Source organism: Chiloscyllium punctatum, chromosome 19 (assembly GCF_047496795.1).
Source record: "Chiloscyllium punctatum isolate Juve2018m chromosome 19, sChiPun1.3, whole genome shotgun sequence".
In the NCBI taxonomy this organism is placed as follows: Eukaryota; Metazoa; Chordata; class Chondrichthyes; order Orectolobiformes; family Hemiscylliidae; genus Chiloscyllium; species Chiloscyllium punctatum.
The window spans coordinates 68261557-68279897 of NC_092757.1; the positions used below are offsets into that span (position 1 = coordinate 68261557).

General features: G+C 40.3%; 1 protein-coding gene across 2 annotated transcripts in view; it reads right to left on the reverse strand.

Annotated features, from left to right (window-relative positions):
* Positions 1–15155, reverse strand: part of LOC140491438 (double C2-like domain-containing protein beta) — a 280010-nt gene extending 264855 nt beyond the window's left edge. For both annotated transcript variants that reach the window (XM_072589607.1, XM_072589606.1), the window contains exon 1: positions 14609–15155. In XM_072589607.1, the coding sequence (XP_072445708.1) occupies positions 14609–14918 (310 nt within the window). In that variant the 5' untranslated portion in view covers positions 14919–15155. The remainder of the gene's footprint in view (positions 1–14608) is intronic.
* Positions 15156–18341: the final 3186 nt, after the last annotated feature.

Here is an 18341-nt window from a genome sequence, read left to right on the forward strand (position 1 = left end):
GATCCCAGAGGACTGAAAAATCCTAATGAAACTACACCCCCACCCCCCCAACCTTTAAGGAGGGCGCAAGGCAAAAGATGGGAAATTATTGGTCGATTAGCCTGACCTTAGTCGTTGGTAAGATTTTGGAGTCAGTTATGAAGGATGAGATTTCTGAATACTTGGAAGTGCATAGTAAAACAGGGCAAAGTCAGCAAGTGGAGGTCATGCCTGACAAATCTGCTCAAATTCTTTGAGGTGATAATAAGCAGGGTAGACCAAGGAGGGCTTATGGGTGTTATCTATCTGGACTTTCAGAAGGCCTTTGACAGGGTGCTGCACAGGAGGCTGCTAAGTAAGATAAGGGCCTATGATGTTGGAAACGAGATACTAGAATGGATAGAAGATTGGCTGTCTGGCAGAAGGCAGAGAGAGGGGATAAAAGAGTCCTTCTCAAGATGGAAGAATGTGACGAGAGGTGTTCTACAAGGATCAGTGTTAGAGCCACAACTTTTCACTTTATACATTAATGATCTGGATGAAGGAACTGAGGGCATTCTGGCTAAGTTTGCAAATGATACAAAAACAAGTGGAGGAGCAGGTAGTATTGGGGAGTTGGGAGGCTGCAGAAAGATTTAGACAGGTTTGAAGAGTGAGCAGAGAAGTGGCAGATGAAATACAGCATGGGAAAGAGTAAGGTTGTGCACTTTGGTAGGAAGAATAGAGGTATGGACTATTTTCTAAATGGGGAGAAAATTCAGACATCAGAAATGCAAAGAGACCTGGGAGTACTAGTCCAGGATTCTGTTAAGGTAACCTTGCAGGTTGAGTCAGTAGTCAGGGTGGCAAATGTAATGTTATCATTCATTTTGAGAGGACTAGAGTATAAAAGCAGGGATGTACTTCTGAGATATTATAAGTCTCTGGTCAGACCACATTTAGAATACTGTGCGCAATTTTGGGCCCCATACCTCAGTAAGGACATACTGGCCCTGGAGTCAGTCCAGGGGAGGTTCATGAGAATGATCCCAGGAATGAAAGGGTTAACATATGATGAACATTTGAGGACTCTGCAACTATAGTCACTAGAATTTAAAAGGATGAGGGGGGATCAGCCTGGATAGAGTGGACATTGGGAAGATGATGCCATTAACAGGAGAGACAAGGTCTTGAGGGCACAGCCTTCGAGTAAAAGGAGGACCTTTTAGAACAGAGAGAAGGAGGAACTTCTTCAGCCAGAGAGTGGTGAATCTGTGGAATTCACTGCCTCAGAAGGCTGTGGAGGCCAGGTCACTGAGAATATTTAAAACAGTTAGATAGGTTCTTGATTGTCAAAGGGATCAAAGATTACAGCGAGAAAGCGGGAGAATGGAACTGAAAACCGTTTCAGCCATGATTGAAAGGCTGAGCTGACTCAATGGGCCGAATGGCCTAACTTCTGCTCCTCCATCTTACAGTCTTATGATTGGCCTGTATAGCATACAAAACAATACTTTTCACTATACCTCAGTAAATATGACAATTATAAATCAAATCAAAGTAGAGGCAAGACTATCTTGTGAAGTTCAACATTCTATTCTGTTGTGTGTCACCTTCCCTTGAAAAGGAGAATGGAAGTGGTTTGCCTACACCTAACTGAATGGTTTGCCTACACCCTACTGAACGGTTTTGAAGCTAGCAGCGGAGTAGAGTACCCAAAAGGAAGTTGCAGCAAGAGTGGCCAAGGGAAGGAAAGTAGTTGAGAGGTTAGTGGTAGATATTGACGGTGACCCAAACAGCTACTTAAGAAATGAAGTGTCCATTATGTTTAGAGAAAAAGTGTGGAAGGTGACAGAAAAAAATATGGCTAAGTTAGAACTATGCAGAAAGGAAGAATAGTTTGATAAGCAGGCTCAACTTGGCAGTTTTAGTTATGGTCATTAATATTTTTTTCTGCGCTTGGAAAGGTCCTGGGAACAATGATGGTGGCAGTGAGTTGCTCTGCCATCCCTATCCATTGCTGTTGACTTATTTGTCTCATTCATTGTGTATCCTTTTTCATGTGTATCTCTCTGGCTGCATCAGAGAATCAAGGGTGGCATCTTTCACCTTGGTTATGGAGAGAGATAGGTGCGCACAACAAGGAAGTTTTTACAATTGGGAGAAGGGAAATTACGATGCTGTAAGACAGGATTTGAGGAGCATACGTTGGGAGCATAGGCTGTTAGGGAAGGATGTGGTGGAAATGTGGGACTTTTTCAAGGAGCAGATACGACGTGTCCTTGATATGTATGTACCGATCAGGCAGGAAAGAAATGGTCGTGTGAGGGAGCCTTGGTTGACGAGGGAGGTTGAATGTCTAGTAAAGAGGAAGAAGGAGGCTTACATAAGGTTGAGGAAACAAGGTTCAGACAGAGCAGTGGAGGGATACAGGATAGCCAGAAGGGACCTGAAGAAAGGGATTAGGAGAGCTAAGAGAGGGCATGAAAAATCCCTGGCGGATAGGATCAAGGATAACCCCAAGGCATTCTATGCGTATGTGAGAAACCTGAGAATGACGAGAACGAGGGTAGGTCCGATCAAGGACAGTGGTGGGAGACTGTGTATTGAGTCGGAAGAGATAGGAGAGGTCTTGAACAAGTACTTCTCTTCAGTATTTACGAACGAGAGGGACCGTATTGTTGAAGAGGAGAGTGTGAAACGGACTGATAAGCTAGAAGAGATACCTGTTAGGAAGGAAGATGTGTTGGACATTTTGAACAACTTGAGGATAGACAAGTCCCCCGGGCCTGACGGGATATATCCTAGGATTATGTGGGAAGCAAGAGAGGAAATTGCAGTACCGTTGGCAATGATCTTCTCGTCTTCACTGGCAACTGGGGTGGTACCAGGGGACTGGAGAGTAGCGAATGTTGTGCCCCTGTTCAAAAAAGGGAATAGGGATAACCCCGGGAATTACAGGCCAGTTAGTCTTACTTCTGTGGTAGGCAAAGTAATGGAAAGGGTACTGAGGGATAGGATTTACGAGTATCTGGAAAGACACTGCTTGATTAGGGACAGCCAGCACGGATTTGTGAAGGGTAGGTCTTGCCTTACAAGTCTTATTGAATTCTTCGAGGAGGTGACCAAGCATGTGGATGAGGGTAGAGCAGTGGATGTAGTGTACATGGATTTTAGTAAGGCATTTGATAAGGTTCCCCATGGTAGGCTTATGCGGAAAGTCAGGAGGCATGGGATAGAGGGAAATTTGGCCAATTGGATAGAAAACTGGCTAACCGGTCGAAGTCAGAGAGTGGTGGTAGATGGTAAATATTCAGCATGGAGTCCAGTTACAAGTGGAGTTCCGCAGGGATCAGTTCTGGGTCCTCTGCTGTTTGTAATTTTTATTAATGACTTAGAGGAGGGAGTCGAAGGGTGGGTCAGTAAATTTGCAGATGATACAAAGATAGGTGGAGTTGTGGACAGTGAGGAGGGCTGTTGTCGGCTGCAGAGGGACTTAGATATGATGCAGAGCTGGGCTGAGGAGTGGCAGATGGAGTTCAACCCTGCCAAGTGTGAGGTTGTCCATTTTGGAAGAACAAATAAGAATGCGGAATACAGGGTTAATGGTAGGGTTCTTGGTCAGGTGGAGGAACAGAGGGATCTTGGGGTCTATGTACATAGATCTTTGAAGGTTGCCACTCAGGTGGATAGAGTTTGTAAGAAGGCCTATGGAGTATTATCGTTCATTAGCAGAGGGATTGAATTCAAGAGTCGTGAGGTGATGTTGCAGCTGTACAGGACTTTGGTTAGGCCACATTTGGAGTACTGTGTGCAGTTCTGGTCGCCTCACTTTAGGAAAGATGTGGAAGCTTTGGAGAGGGTGCAGAGAAGATTTACCAGGATGTTGCCTGGAATGGAGAGTAGGTCGTACGAGGATAGGTTGAGAGTTCTCGGCCTTTTCTCGTTGGAACGGCAAAGGATGAGGGGTGACTTGATAGAGGTTTATAAGATGATCAGAGGAATAGATAGAGTAGACAGTCAGAAACTTTTTCCCCGGGTACAACAGAGTGTTACAAGGGGACATAAATTTAAGGTGAAGGGTGGAAGGTATAGGGGAGATGTCAGGGATGGGTTCTTTACCCAGAGAGTGGTGGGGGCATGGAATGCGCTGCCCGAGGGAGTGGTAGAGTCAGATTCATTGGCGACCTTTAAGCGGCATTTGGATAGGTACATGGATGGGTGCTTAATCTAGGATAGAGGTTCGGCACAACATCGTGGGCCGAAGGGCCTGTTCTGTGCTGTATTGTTCTATGTTCTATGTTCTATGCTGCTGGTTGTTCCACTTCCCACAAATGACCATTTAAAAAGCTCCTCCCTCCTAAATGACAGCAGGATGCCTCCGAGCACCAGCTCTCCTGATAAATCTCCTACCCTTCCAATTGTTGAGTTTTCTCTTGGGAGTATATTTAATGTTAATAGTTCTCTGACCAAGTTAATGGGTTCCAACATTTAAGATTTCTTAGGCTCCTGCCAAATGCACTCGGCTCAGGTTACGCATCAAATTATTCCAGGACAGGCAATACTACATGTTCTTGTAAACACTGCACTTTCCTGAACAGTTTTAGATGCAGGTTCTCCATAGGTCTAGTCATTCACATCATTGTTTCTGCATAAAATAAAACAATGAACTGCAGATGCTGTCAACCTGAAACAAAAACAGAAATATTTAGAGAAACTCAGCATCTGTGGGAAGAAGGAGAAAGTGAGGACTGCAGATGCTGGAGATCAGAGCTGAAAATGTGTTGCTGGAAAAGTGCAGCAGGTCAGGCAGCATCCAAGGAGCAGGAGAATCGACGTTTCGGGCATCAGCCCTTCTTCAGGAATGAGGAAAGTGTGTCCAGCAGGCTAAGATAAAAGGTAGGGAGGGGGGACTTGGGGGAGGGGCGTTGGGAATGCGATAGGTAGAGGGAGGTCAAGGTGAGGGTGATAGGCTGGAGTGGGGTGGGAGCGGAGAGGTCAGGAAGAAGATTGTAGGTTAGGAAGGCGGTGTGGAGTTCGAAGGATTTGACTGATTTCTCCAGTTTCCTCATTTCCCCTCCCCCCACCTTGTCTCAGTCAAATCCCTCGAACTCAGCACCGCCTTCCTAACCTACAATCTTCTTCCTGACCTCTTCGCCCCCACCCCACTCCAGCCTATCACCCTCACCTTGACCTCCCTCCACCTATCGCATTCCCAACGCCCCTCCCCCAAGTCCCTCCTCCCTACCTTTTATCTTAGCCTGCTGGACACACTTTCCTCATTCCTGAAGAAGGGCTGATGCCCGAAACGTCGATTCTCCTGTTCCTTGGATGCTGCCTGACCTGCTGCACTTTTCCAGCAACACATTTTCAGATCTGTGGGAAGAAAGCAGAGTAAATGTTTTGAGAAAGGTGGCTCTTCATCAGAACTTCTAAGTTGCTGTGTCAGTCTCTTTGTATGGTCTAGTCACAAAAAAAATTATCATGACATTCCTTTCTCAAAATCACGATCTCTGGAAACAGTGATTATTTTTCCTCAAAACTTGTACCTTGGCAGTTAGTCGCATCAATTCATCAGAGCAAACTTCAATATACTTAACTGGCAAGCTCAATGTTTTCTGGCCTTTCACATATTTATGTATCTCTCAGAACACATACACACTTACTGGATTCAGGACATACTAACTCACTTTGTAGTACCAGAACATTTCAGAATATAGATTTTTAGTTTCCTCTGGGTTTTCTCAGAGAGGTTTTGTCCAGTGTCTCTTGATTGTGAACAAGTGTCGTCAGCCCCAAACATATGATTTACAGAGAATCTTACTGAGTGTCTATGTTATTACAGAGTGATAGCTAGACATCCTCTAAGCACAATGTTTCCAGTTCAATATCCTATAGTAGAACCAAATTGGACGTACATCCTTCCTAACAGAGTGAATGATGTCAGAACAGTGTGGGACTAATTTCCTATGGAAAAAAATATCAGTGGAATATTGTAGTTCACACCAAGAAAAAGAAAAACAATTATATCTTCCACAAAATATTTTTTGTCTGTACTACAGCCAATTTCACTCCATCTGGTATTTCATAGTCAAGTTAATCTTCAGCAAGAATCAAATATGTGATGATTTTATTTCATAATATATGTCCTGTCTTAAAATTCATGTTACTTAAGGAGTCCAGCTCATGAGTGATATGACAAGCAGAGAATACAAGGAACAAGTGGCAAGCTGGATTTCAAATTAATTCTTTTAGATTAAAGGAAATTAAGCATGCTTTTAGGGCAACAACCCAGTTTGTGTGAGTTCCAAGACTTTCATTTCTTTAGAAAAATGACATTAACTTCTAGGCCTCTTCCTTTTATTGTCCAATGTTTACTGCTTGGATCGTTCATAGCATACACTCCCCACAGTTTCATGTTCAAAACAGATCAGGCACTTATGCATTTCACAGCAGCCCAGATTGCATGGACAGATAAGGTTCCCATCTTATTCAACCAATTTATTGGCTGCCCAACAGAAGGCTCCAAGTCATGAGACAAAGAACAATACAGAAGAACAAGACAATGAAAGATGATCTGAATAGTACATCCACCACCTTGCTTTTACTTTCATTATCGTTCTGTTTCTGCAGGATGAATGGAATTGCATTCCCCCTTAATAAATGAATTTGGTCTCAGCTCAAACAAGTGCCAACTACTCAAATAATACACGTTTTCCCATTACATCCATAGGCGAAACTCCTAAAATCCTGGAAATAGCAGAGACAACAGGCCAGTGTTTTTAATTATGCTATGAGTATTATTTATAGTGCCAAGATCTAGAAAAATAAATTTGAGAACTTAATGAACTTATTGCATCAGAATATGTTGCTGTTGAATAGTTTTCAAATGCAAGTGCCAAACTGGCCTTGATGCAGAATCATCCTGGGTAGGTGCTTGCCTGAATTAGGCAGAAATCTCATTGCTCCCAGCAAATTGGGATACTATAATGCACATATGTATTTTACTGTTGACGGGCAAATGGGCAGAGCAAGTGTCACATGATGCTGCACTCCACGGAAGATGAGAGTAAATGAAATAAACCTGAAAAGAGCAGCATTAAGTATAATTATATTTTTAAATGAAACAATATATTGTACTGACACATACACAAAACAAAAGGTTGAGGCAGAAGTAGGGTCACTCAGGTTAAAATCACAGGCAGCAATAGCAGAATGGCAGAACAGATCGAGTGGACTTGATAACAGAAAATCAAACACAAATGATACAACTACATTTGAGAGTAAATAAAGGGAAAAACTGAACCTGCTATTCAAATTCAAAGAGGATAATACTCCTGTTTCAGCTAAAGTCCTAGGGAGTGTTGCTGAACAAAGAGACCTTGGAGTGCAGGTTCATAGCTCCTTGAAAGTGGAGTCGCAGGTAGATAGGATAGTGAAGAAGGTGTTTGGTATGCTTTACTTTATTGGTCAGAGTGCTGAGTACAGGAGTTGTGGGGGTCATGTTGCTGCTGTACAGGACATTGGTTAGGCCACTTTTGGAATATTGCATGCAATTCTGGTCTCTTCCTATCGGAAGGACCTTGTGAAATTTGAAAGGGTTCAGAAAAGATTTACAAGGATGTTGCCAGGGTTGCAGGATTTGAGCTAAAGGGAGATTTGAACTAAAGGCTGGGTCTGTTTTCTCTGGAGCATTGGAGGCTGAGGGGTGACCTTGTAAAGGTTTATAAAATCATGAGGGGCATGGATAGGATAAATAGACAGTCTTTTCCCTGGGGTGGGGGAGTCAAGAACTAGAGGGCATAGGTTTAGGGTGAGAGGGGAAAAATATAAAAGAGGCCTGAGGGGCAACTTTTTCACACAGAGGATGGTACGTGTATGGAATGAGCTGCCAGAGGATGTGGTGGAGGCTAGTACAATTGCAACATCTAAAAGGCATCTGGATGGGTATATGAATAGGAAGGGTTTGGAGGGATATGGGCCGGGTGCTGACAGGTGGGACTAGATTCGATTGTGATATCTGGTCGGCATGGACGGGTTGGACTGAAGGGTCTGTTTTTGTGCTGTACATCTCCATGACTCTATGATTGCACTATTCATTTTTTAAAAAGTTTGGTGAAGAGATAATAAAGGCACTTTATTAAAAAATACATTCAACATTCAACAGAAAATGCTGTTGTGTCAGAGAACTGTGGGATGACTAATATAATATCTACATTTAAGAGAAATAGAATATGCCCAGGGAACTGGAGACCAGTCAGCTTAGCATCGTACTGAGAAATATAATGGAATCCATACTGATGGTGAAAAGAGAAAACGTCTTGCAATACAATTATGATAATGAGTCAGCTGCATGGATTTTGAAGAGGAAAGATCGGCTTGATCAACCTCACTGAGTTCTTTGAAGATGTCTTAGAGAGCACTAACAAAAATAATGCAGTAGATATAATTTAGCTAGATTTCTAAAATACAAATATTGACTAGATTGCTACATAATAGCCTAACGAATAAGGTTGTAGATGGAAATTGTGGGGAAACTTAGCAGAACGGATTGCTAGGTCAGTGTAAGATAGAACATAGAGAGTAGCAGTAAAATTATATATTCAGAATGATAGAAGATGGATACTGATGTGCCACAATGAACAATGCTGGGACCATTGCTGTTCACAATTTAAATTTAATGATTTAGGCACTAAAAACAAAAATGCAATTTTCAAAATTGCAGGTGACATCATCTTAGATTTGATAGCCAATACTGAGAAGGATTACAATTAAGTTTTTAAAAAGCATATCAATAAACTTGCAGTGTAGACATATAATTGCATAGGAATTTCGTACATGGATAAATGTGATATTACATTTTGCCAAAGAGAAAAAGATCACACACTACTATGAAAGCTATTAAGGAAAGTATTTTCTTGCAAAACTAAATATGTACTTATTCATATACTTACACTACTCATTCACCTAATCCTTAAGGAAGACTTTAGTCTGCGGTCAGTTACCGAAGTATCTGAATTCTACATTAAATAATGGTACAGTCGTTTTATAAAGTTTAATGTACAATGACATGGTCTTACGAGCAAAGCTTTAAGATTTTTTATTTCTTGTCCATAATTCATTTGCCTGTAAATTCACAGAATTCCTAGATGAACATTATGCACATGCCAAACTGAGTGTTCTGAAGTTAGGGGTCCTTATTATTACAATACTAACCAACACTATTTAAATAATATTTTTAATCTCTATCTTTTAGAAAAACTTTGATTAAAATAATTTATCTTTCCTTCAATAGTTTTTGTTTACTCTAATTGGTGGATTTTGTCCCAAAAAATATGAATCTTGGCTTCTGGCAGCCTGTGTGTACAAACTAGGTGCATGGTACTTGGGAAGCAGCTGGACCCAAGCCCCACCAGTGGCAAACAGGATGTTAAATTCAACTTCTGCTCAGTTTACCATCAGCAACATCACTGGAAGATGGCAGGAAGCATTTTGGGGAGAAGGAAACAAAAACGAGAGGGTGCCAGCAATTATAAGGAGTCCAGAAAAGGAGAGCAGCAGTCAGGGGAGATCTTCAGCTTGATAGTCAAATCAGGAGGAACACTTCTGCATCACCCGTCTGCACTGTCAAAAACATATTGTGAATAACAGACCTTTTTGATGGTGGCCTCTTGTGGTCCCATTAAGAACTGCACGTTGGTCGACAATCTGGGTTCTGAGGAAGGGTCACTGACCTGAAATGTTAACTGTGATTCTCTCCATAGATGTTGCCAGAGCCACTGTACTTTTCCAGCAATTTCTGTTTTTGTTTCTGATTTCCAGCATTTGAAGTTCTTTCGTTTTTTTGTTAAATGATCTGTTTATGTTTCCCTGAATATTGTCTGCCAGGCTTTACCTGAACAAAAAGGTATTTTGCCTGTTTCACATGCAGGCCATGGATGTCTCTTATCAAATTAATCTTTATATTTTATTAAACTGATGAATGGCATCCTCCCAGTATGTAATGAGCCTCCGTGCCTTGCCCAATGCACCATAATAGATCCCAAGGTATTTACCTTGCAATGTGAAGAACTGACATAGCATTATTGACTGAGTCTTTACCTATTGGTGGTGTACAAACCTAATCTCTAAGACATCAGGATCCATTGCCCACTAATAGGTAAAGCAACTGGTCTCTGTCTGCAAATTAACTTGAACACAGTCCTGCCCATGTAAAGGTCAGTGCAGGTTCAACATTAATGTGACAGGTCAAACTTTGAGATGACTTCCTTGCATCAGAAACTGCCTTCTGCTCAGCAATTTCCCCAGCAAGATGAAAACAGACAATGTAATTCACCAGCTAAAAAAAAAGGACTTCAGAAATTCTATTCATTAGCAATCTCGACTACAGACAGCATTTGTGACTGAGGTGATTGAGTGAATTCAAATTAATTCTAAAAGCATGCTTAAGAAAAAGCACTGACCGTATTTGTTTCATGCAAGAAGGCTAATAGCAGGATTCAAGGTTTCATTAAATTAAGTCCAACCCTGGTGATTTATATTTTGTCATGAATTGGTAGGGGACTAAGGTAACTGCACAGTGATTATAAGTTTATCCTCCTGACAATGGGAGTCATATCCAAACAGAGAGAAAAGAACTCTTTTCTGACAGCTGACACATAATAAATCATCAACCTGCTCAGATATGCTGTACACACCTGAAGAGCAGGTGGGATTTGAACCCAGACCTTCGAGGCTCAGAGGTAACAGCACTACCATGACACCACAAGAACCCTCAACTACACAAATCACAAAACCACAACAAAGGTTTGGCTACAATTCAGGATTAAGTTGCAGCTTCTCAGTGTCATTAGACAGCTAATATTGAAATTGTTAAGCATAACATTAGCACTCCACTGAAATCATGATTAAAAGGCATAGATACAGCAGTCTTTTCATCTGGCCAGTCTGATTTATTATTGTCACATGTACCTAGAGACAGTGAAATATTTTGTTTTATGTGCAATACAGGTAGATCATACCATACAAGGTGCACAAGGGTAATAGAACAGTGAGGAATACAATGTTACAGCTGCAAAGAAGGCACATGAAGAGCAGGGTCAACATCAAGTTTGAAAGGTCCATTCAGTACACTAACAACAGTAGGGAAGAAGCTGTTCTTGAATCTGTTAGTCTGTGTATTTAAACTTTTGTATGAGATTTAAATCCCGAGCAGGCACTTGCAATTAAAGCCCAACCTCTTTCTGTTCATGAAGTGCTCCTAATCAATCTGTTTCAACTGGTCAGGACACTTTGCCAGTGCAAGGAGTTTAAACCCGGGCTTTCTGGGTAAGGTTAGACTTTTGTTTTAAATCAACCGGCTTAGGCATATTATGATAACACACTTCTGAAGCAAGTCAGATTTGAACCCACACTTTACGGCCGAGAGGTATGGGCACTGCATTACAAACACCCTGGAAAAGCCAGGATTGGACCAGGGGCCCACAGGCCTTTCAGTCTAATGTTTTCCCAACTGAGCTATTTCAACCAACCACCTGACTTCTTTCTATAAAATGAGGTTAAGTTTGATCCTAGATCTCAATTCAGCTCCCAGGCACTTCTAGTCAATACTGATGAATTTGTTTGCAATTGAGTACCAATTTAAATCAGTAATACTGTAATGATATTAACCACTTATCAACATACAAGTGAATGGACCAGCTAACACAAAGGAAATGATTACACTAGTACAGTTTTCTGCCTTGCAATTGTGCAGTTAGGCGTTGGGGTGGCACAGTGGTTAGCACTGCTGCCTCATAGCACCAGGGACCCAGATTCAATTCTAGCCTCGGGCAACTCTCTGTGAGGATTTTGCACATTCTCCCTGTTTCAGTGTGTGTTGCCTTCAGATGCTCTGCTCTCCTCCACACAGTCCAAAGGTGTGCAGATTAGGTGAATTGGCCATGCTAATTCCAGGGATGTGTCGGTTAGCTGGATTAGCCTTGGGAAATGCAGTACTATAAGGTAGGGGGACGGGTCCCAGTGGCTTGCTTTTCAGAGGGTCAGTATGGACTTGTTGGGCCAAATGGCCTGTTTCCACACTTTAGGTATTCTATGATTTAGACTTCTTAGCAAACTACACTGCAGATCCACAGGTGTGTACTGCACAAGATGAAGCCATTCAGGTCAATGAGCCTGTGCTAACATTTTTGTGGTGAAAACCAGAATTTAATCTATTTCTCTGGCCTTTGACAGTAATGCAACAGCTGTAACCATCCTCTTCTGAAGGGTAGGTCTGCCCTCCACATGTTTTTTGGGCACTCAGCCAGCTGTCTAAATGCCAGTAAGAAATTGGAAAACAAGTGTTCTGAGACAGCACATCCTTTCCAAGTCACTACAATATTGGGCTAACTGGTTAGCTGGTCTCTGAATCTGGGGTTGGGCTTCAAGGAGAGGAAACATAGAAGACAGGAGCAGGAAGAGGCCATTCAGCACTTCAAACCTGCTTCACCATTCATCACGATCATTCACCATTCATTCCTAACAGCAAGTCATGCCCAATGCCCACATTGTCTCCTGCACATAATTCTGCTTTCAGATTACTACTGTTCTCAGCAACTTGCTGCATCTTCCAAACTCACAATCCATTTTCCTACTTTGAAAGTTCTCCCATTACCAATCCCCATCCTTGTGATGGCCTTGCTCTTTAATACCTCTGCAATCTCATTTAACATTCCCCATATTTACCTTCAAGAGCACAGCATGCGACTGTCTTATCTCCATTCCAATAATAATGTCTCTTAAATCCCTACCCTTCGTACCGTTGTACCTATCGTCAAAAACTCCCCTAAAATCCATCTCTTTGACTATGCCTTTGGTTGCCATCCCTAACCCTTCACTTTTGTCTTCTTGATATCTGCTTATTTCAATGGCTGTGCAATGCTCTGAGACCTTTTATTGCATTGAAGTTGCTACCTAACCACAGTTTTCATTCATCCAGAATTGATTCTGATTCACTGAAATTAAGGCTAGGTATAAATCTCCAGCATTCTTATTAAAATTTTCAATGGTAAGTGGAGTCCTACCCAGTGCGATTCATTCAAAGCTGGAAGGCTTAAAGGGAAAATAATTTTATTCTTTTTCAGAGGAACTCCAATCTTAACAGGTTTAATCAACCAAGTTGCACTACATGTCTGCTATTTCCAACCATTGTAATGTCTCAGGTTGGATACAGGTTGCAGACACATAAGTACCATGTTAAATTTTCCATATTTTTTCTTTGTAATCAATATTAGTTGGATTATTAACTCCTCAGGACTAATTAAGAATGATTCTTGGAGATTTGTGTCCCTTTTCTTATCAGGATTACAGGCCACTCTGCAGGATCAGCTGATGGATTTTGAGCCAACCATGCCAGGTACCTGATGGGAACTGGTTGGATAAGGCTTTCTCAATGTATCCGAGATTGTGGACCATTGTAGAGTAAAGAATAATACTCAAACTGAGAATAAGTGTCCAAAAACATAAAATTAAAGTAGTATTTCTCAGAAGGATATTTTAAAATTACTTGCTACATAACAATACAAGGAATTTGATTGATGCATCCAACAATTGTGTTTAATTTTTTGGGGTTTTAGGGTCACTTAAACAATTCTACCCCACACCATTTAATGCTGCAGAATATGTTTATCACAAATATGATAGCTATATAGTTCACCTAACCCAAGAGATGGAAAACGTCATGCTGACAATGATCTCCAATTCATTACTGGTTTCATAATACTGGAGTACATGTTGACTTGTCACGTAGAGCCAAATCCATGTCATATGCAACATTAAAAAATATTAATACTAATGACTGTGGTTTGCCTGTGATATCAATGGACATCCATTCATTTTCTTTATCTTCACTGTGCATGTGTGACAGGTGCATACCCTGCAGCTTTCTGGAATTATTTGAACAGAAGAGCTTTTAGATCTGCACTATTATTTCAAGTACTCGTTTCTACAAGTCTGTTTGAAAGTTTATCTGCCCTAAAATTAATGGGACTGGAATTCATAAAATCAAATATGCCATTCATTTTTGAATAAACACCTCCCCCAGTTTTAAAATATCCTCTTTTTTTTCTGAAGTTTATTGTGAACAGGCCAGAAATCGTATTGCCCTACAATAGTCAAAAATCAATATTAGATTTACTTAAAAATATTCTCTGGTTAACCATTCAAGATCAGGTTAATTAAAATCTCCAGTGTTCAATCTGAGATGAAAAAAAACAGTGTGATACATTTTCCATTTTGACTAACCAAAAACCAGTTGCTTTGTGTCAAGATAGTTTTCAATCCAGTCTGATTAAGTAAGGAATCAATGGGACATGAAAAAGGGATGGCAATTGACAGATGGTTTCATTAATCAAGTTAGCATTAGTGAAGTTTCACTTTAACACTTTGCATTCCAACCTCCCTTAACTAGAATCTCTATTGCTGCTTCAAATGCCACAGCAGTCTTTAAAGGGTTAAAAGTTAATTTTGGAATTAACTGAAATGCTGCAAATATGATCTAGTTGTACGTTTATACTTTAAGCTTACAAAAAAAGAAAACAATAAGGATTTACAGTAACAACAGGCTATCACAAATATAAAAATTGATTAAGTTGTGAAGTAACAGACTTACTGGAGTCATCGGATTCATAGCCTTCAGCCTCGGTGTCCTCTTCATGTTTGGTAGGTGCAGCAGATGCAGCTCCATATGCCCCAAATAATTTGTCCACATCGTCCTCCTCTGTAGCCTCTGACTGGGTGATAGAGGGCTGGCTGACAGTGGAATGCACAGAGTTGCGGTTCACAGCTGCTGGAAGACCACGAGGAAAACGGGGGAAGTAATCAGAGATTTGTTTAATAGGTTTAATAGGTCCTGGGCAGACATCAATAGCCATATGCTCTTGAATACTTATGGCCATTTTTTCTCCTTTTCGGACTGTCATGCATGCAACCCTTTTTGACACAGTAGGCAGCAAAATGAAGAAATAGAAGCCACCCTGAATCTTGAATTGGGCAAGGATCACCGAGAGTAAGGAGCCTATCTCACACACAGCAAAACTCAGTCTCCCAGCATTAGGCTGGGATGCTTATGTGCTTTGAGTTGTAGAAAACCTGTGCATGCTGCCTGACTGCCACAGACACTCCTTATCTTTCTAATACTGCTGTTCAGCCTATGAATGTGTGTGTGTCTCTCTCTCTCTCCCTGAGAGATTGATTGGGAGAGGTGGAGACTATGATGTCAGTGGTTAGCAACCAAGCAGTAAACAGGAAGCATTGGAATGAAGACAAAATCAGGTGTGAGGGTGAAGAGAGAAAAAGATAAGTCTGTCTGGAGGAGGAATTGGACTTCAATAAATCACCAAAATACTGAAAGTCATCACCTAAATAAAATATAATTCCATTTACTGTCACCTTGGACTGTGTTGAATGACCTGACTACAGATTATCGGTTCAATTAGACTGAAGCACTTCAAACAGTGCTGTAAATCAGGATTAAACTCATAGTTGCTCCTATCAGATGTTGTGAAGTAACATAAGGAGAGAAGGAAGGATGACTGTTGTGTTGTAGAGGAGACAGCAGAACAACCTGAACGTCATGCTAAAAGCAGCATATTGTAAACAAGACAAATATGTTTTGAAATAATGAACATGAGGAAGACAGACAGAATGCAGTAGCATATGAGGCAAAGCTTTAACTATTTCAGCTCTTATTCTTCAAAGCAGTTTCAAATTGTAGGCATTATTATTGTGCAGAAAAAGAAATTACTGTGCAAATTTTAATGTTAGTTCAAAAAGCATAATTGGAAAAAAGCCTTACTAATTATCAACATAATGTGTCATGTAATTTCCTGCAGATTAATTTATAATAAATTGCATTATATCTTTAAGCCTTCAATATGTTGCCACACACATAAATGGTGTGGTGCATTCTAGCCATCAATTAGAGTTTTCCTCACAATGAAGTTGAATACAATATAATGAAAGAACTCAAACAACGAAAAGCTTCATCTATGAAGTATGTAAGTGTGTTACAAAAGAAAAAATCCAGTCATTATGTCCATCTGCCAATAAACAGCTTACCCTACACTTTGTAATTTATAAAGCCATAGCAATTCCTCAATTAAATATTTCCCTTGTAATCACTCACAAATAGTCACTACTTCATGGGTAATATCCACAGCAGTGTTACACCTGAGCACAACATGCTATTGTTTTTCTGTATCCATTCCTCCATTAAATCTGTCATGTAATCATATTGGAAATCATTCTTGTCCACACAATACAAATATATCTTAGCAAGCATAATGGTAATGGTTACAGGCAGCAGGGGCTAAACTGATGAAGAATAATCTTGGCATAAAGCAGAAAAATTGACTGAATATATGAGAAACTCATATGTATAAGAAACAGAGTTTATTCAAAACTTTTAATATAGATCCAAACAGTCCAACAACGTTTTGAAATGGCTTGAAACTCATGCCTGTAAGCTTCAACAATCTTGCAATATATCTTTTGGAAAACTGGTCATAGAACAGATTAAGGCACAGAAGGTGCAAAAATGAGTTACAAGGATAATACCAGAAATGTAAGCTCATACCCATCAAGAAAGAACGAACAGATTGGAAGGAAGCTTAAGAGATACACAAACATGGACTGGATGGGCTAAATGACCTGTTTTCGTATCATAAATTTTCTGTAAGTTCACATTGGTTCAAAGTGGCACCATAATTATAGAAAAGGGTATAACTATTTTTCAAATGTTGCCTTATTATCATACAATGAATACATATCCACAAATTATAAATATGCAGTGAAATACTTTTGTTATGCATGATTGCAATAACTAATCTTAAAATATGTATGATCAAAAAGTTATATTTATATGTTTGATGAAGGGTTGTCAAGCTAGAGTAATGTCTGCTTGGGTTTAGTGCACTGCTGTGTGTGTAATAAGGTTAATAGACAAAGGATAGACTTTTCATGCCCCCTGGTGAAAGATGGGTAATGATGAGTGTTGTGTTATGTCTGACAGCAGCAGGCATGCAATGCACCTTTAAAAATTCAAGATACCATCCCATCACCACAAGACTTAGTCTCCATCTTAGTGGGTCCCCTTGCAGCATGACACACTGAGGGAAATGTGCAACACTGTGTAACCAGATTGCTCAATATTAGCCCAGATATAGCAATGCCTGATATTGTAATACACTCAGATACCAGGACTGTAAGTTGCATGTATTAAATCTTTCAGTACTAGCTGCTCATCAAGGACATATGTTAAAGAAGTGTATAAGCTCATCAGACACAAAAACTCTGCTAAAGGCACAAGGCCCATTCCTATAACTGTGACAGATCGTAAAGGCAGAACAGATCAGGGTTAACTGTGGTGTTCCTTTGTAAATAAATGTCACCTGGATCACATATCACAATATGGTGAGAGCACAGTGCTAAGCAGCAATAATTGTGGTTAAAAGACACCAATATTTAATTTACAGACCATTGAAACACTTCTGAAGATCAGCTACACAGTAACCCAAGACTTCAAAGCATATAGAAAACTAACAGACTTACACAAGTACAAATCTGTAAATTAAAAGCCTAAAGCCCTGTACCACAATTATAATCAAACTGAAGTTTCAGTCTGTTTTCCAGTTAGTAGTCAAAATATTTCTCTAAGATTTAAAAGTAAAATTGACAGCCAAAGGCTACTTATTTAAACACAGAGCACATCATTTAGAAATAAACAATGGTTTAAGCACTGACAGATAGTTTTCTAAACTGAAGAAGCTTACCTTCATGTACAGGTCAGTTGGTTCTACCTTTTTGTATTTTCAATTTGGTACCAAAGCCTGAATGACATCATCATTCCTTATTTAGTGTAAATTCTCTCTGGTGGCTGAAACCTACTATTACAGGTCTTTTCTCATTAAAGCCACAATCCCAAAGTCATCAACACTCATTGCTATAAAATAAAGTAATAAAGAAGCAAAACAATAGACCAAGCAAATAAAAGGAACGAATTTTACCTCAATAATAAAAAGTACTTTAGTAAGAAATGGAAGGCAAATGTTTAATAATGGCTTGGGCAGGAAGCGACATCTTCCCTGAATTACAGCTATTTAAGCAGAATATGCAGCTCTACTTAAGCAGGAAACAATCTTCAGAACAGATTCCTTAAAAACATTGCTTACTATCAGTAAGGAGATTCTTTGCAGAATAAATACATCTGATCTTCTAAGGGGAGTAAAAATGGTCCAGTGAATATCTAGAGAATGCTTGAAGACTCATCATACAGGAGGCAAAAGTGAGGACTGCAGATGCTGGAAACCAGAGTTTAGATCAGAGTGGTGCTGGAAAAGCACAGC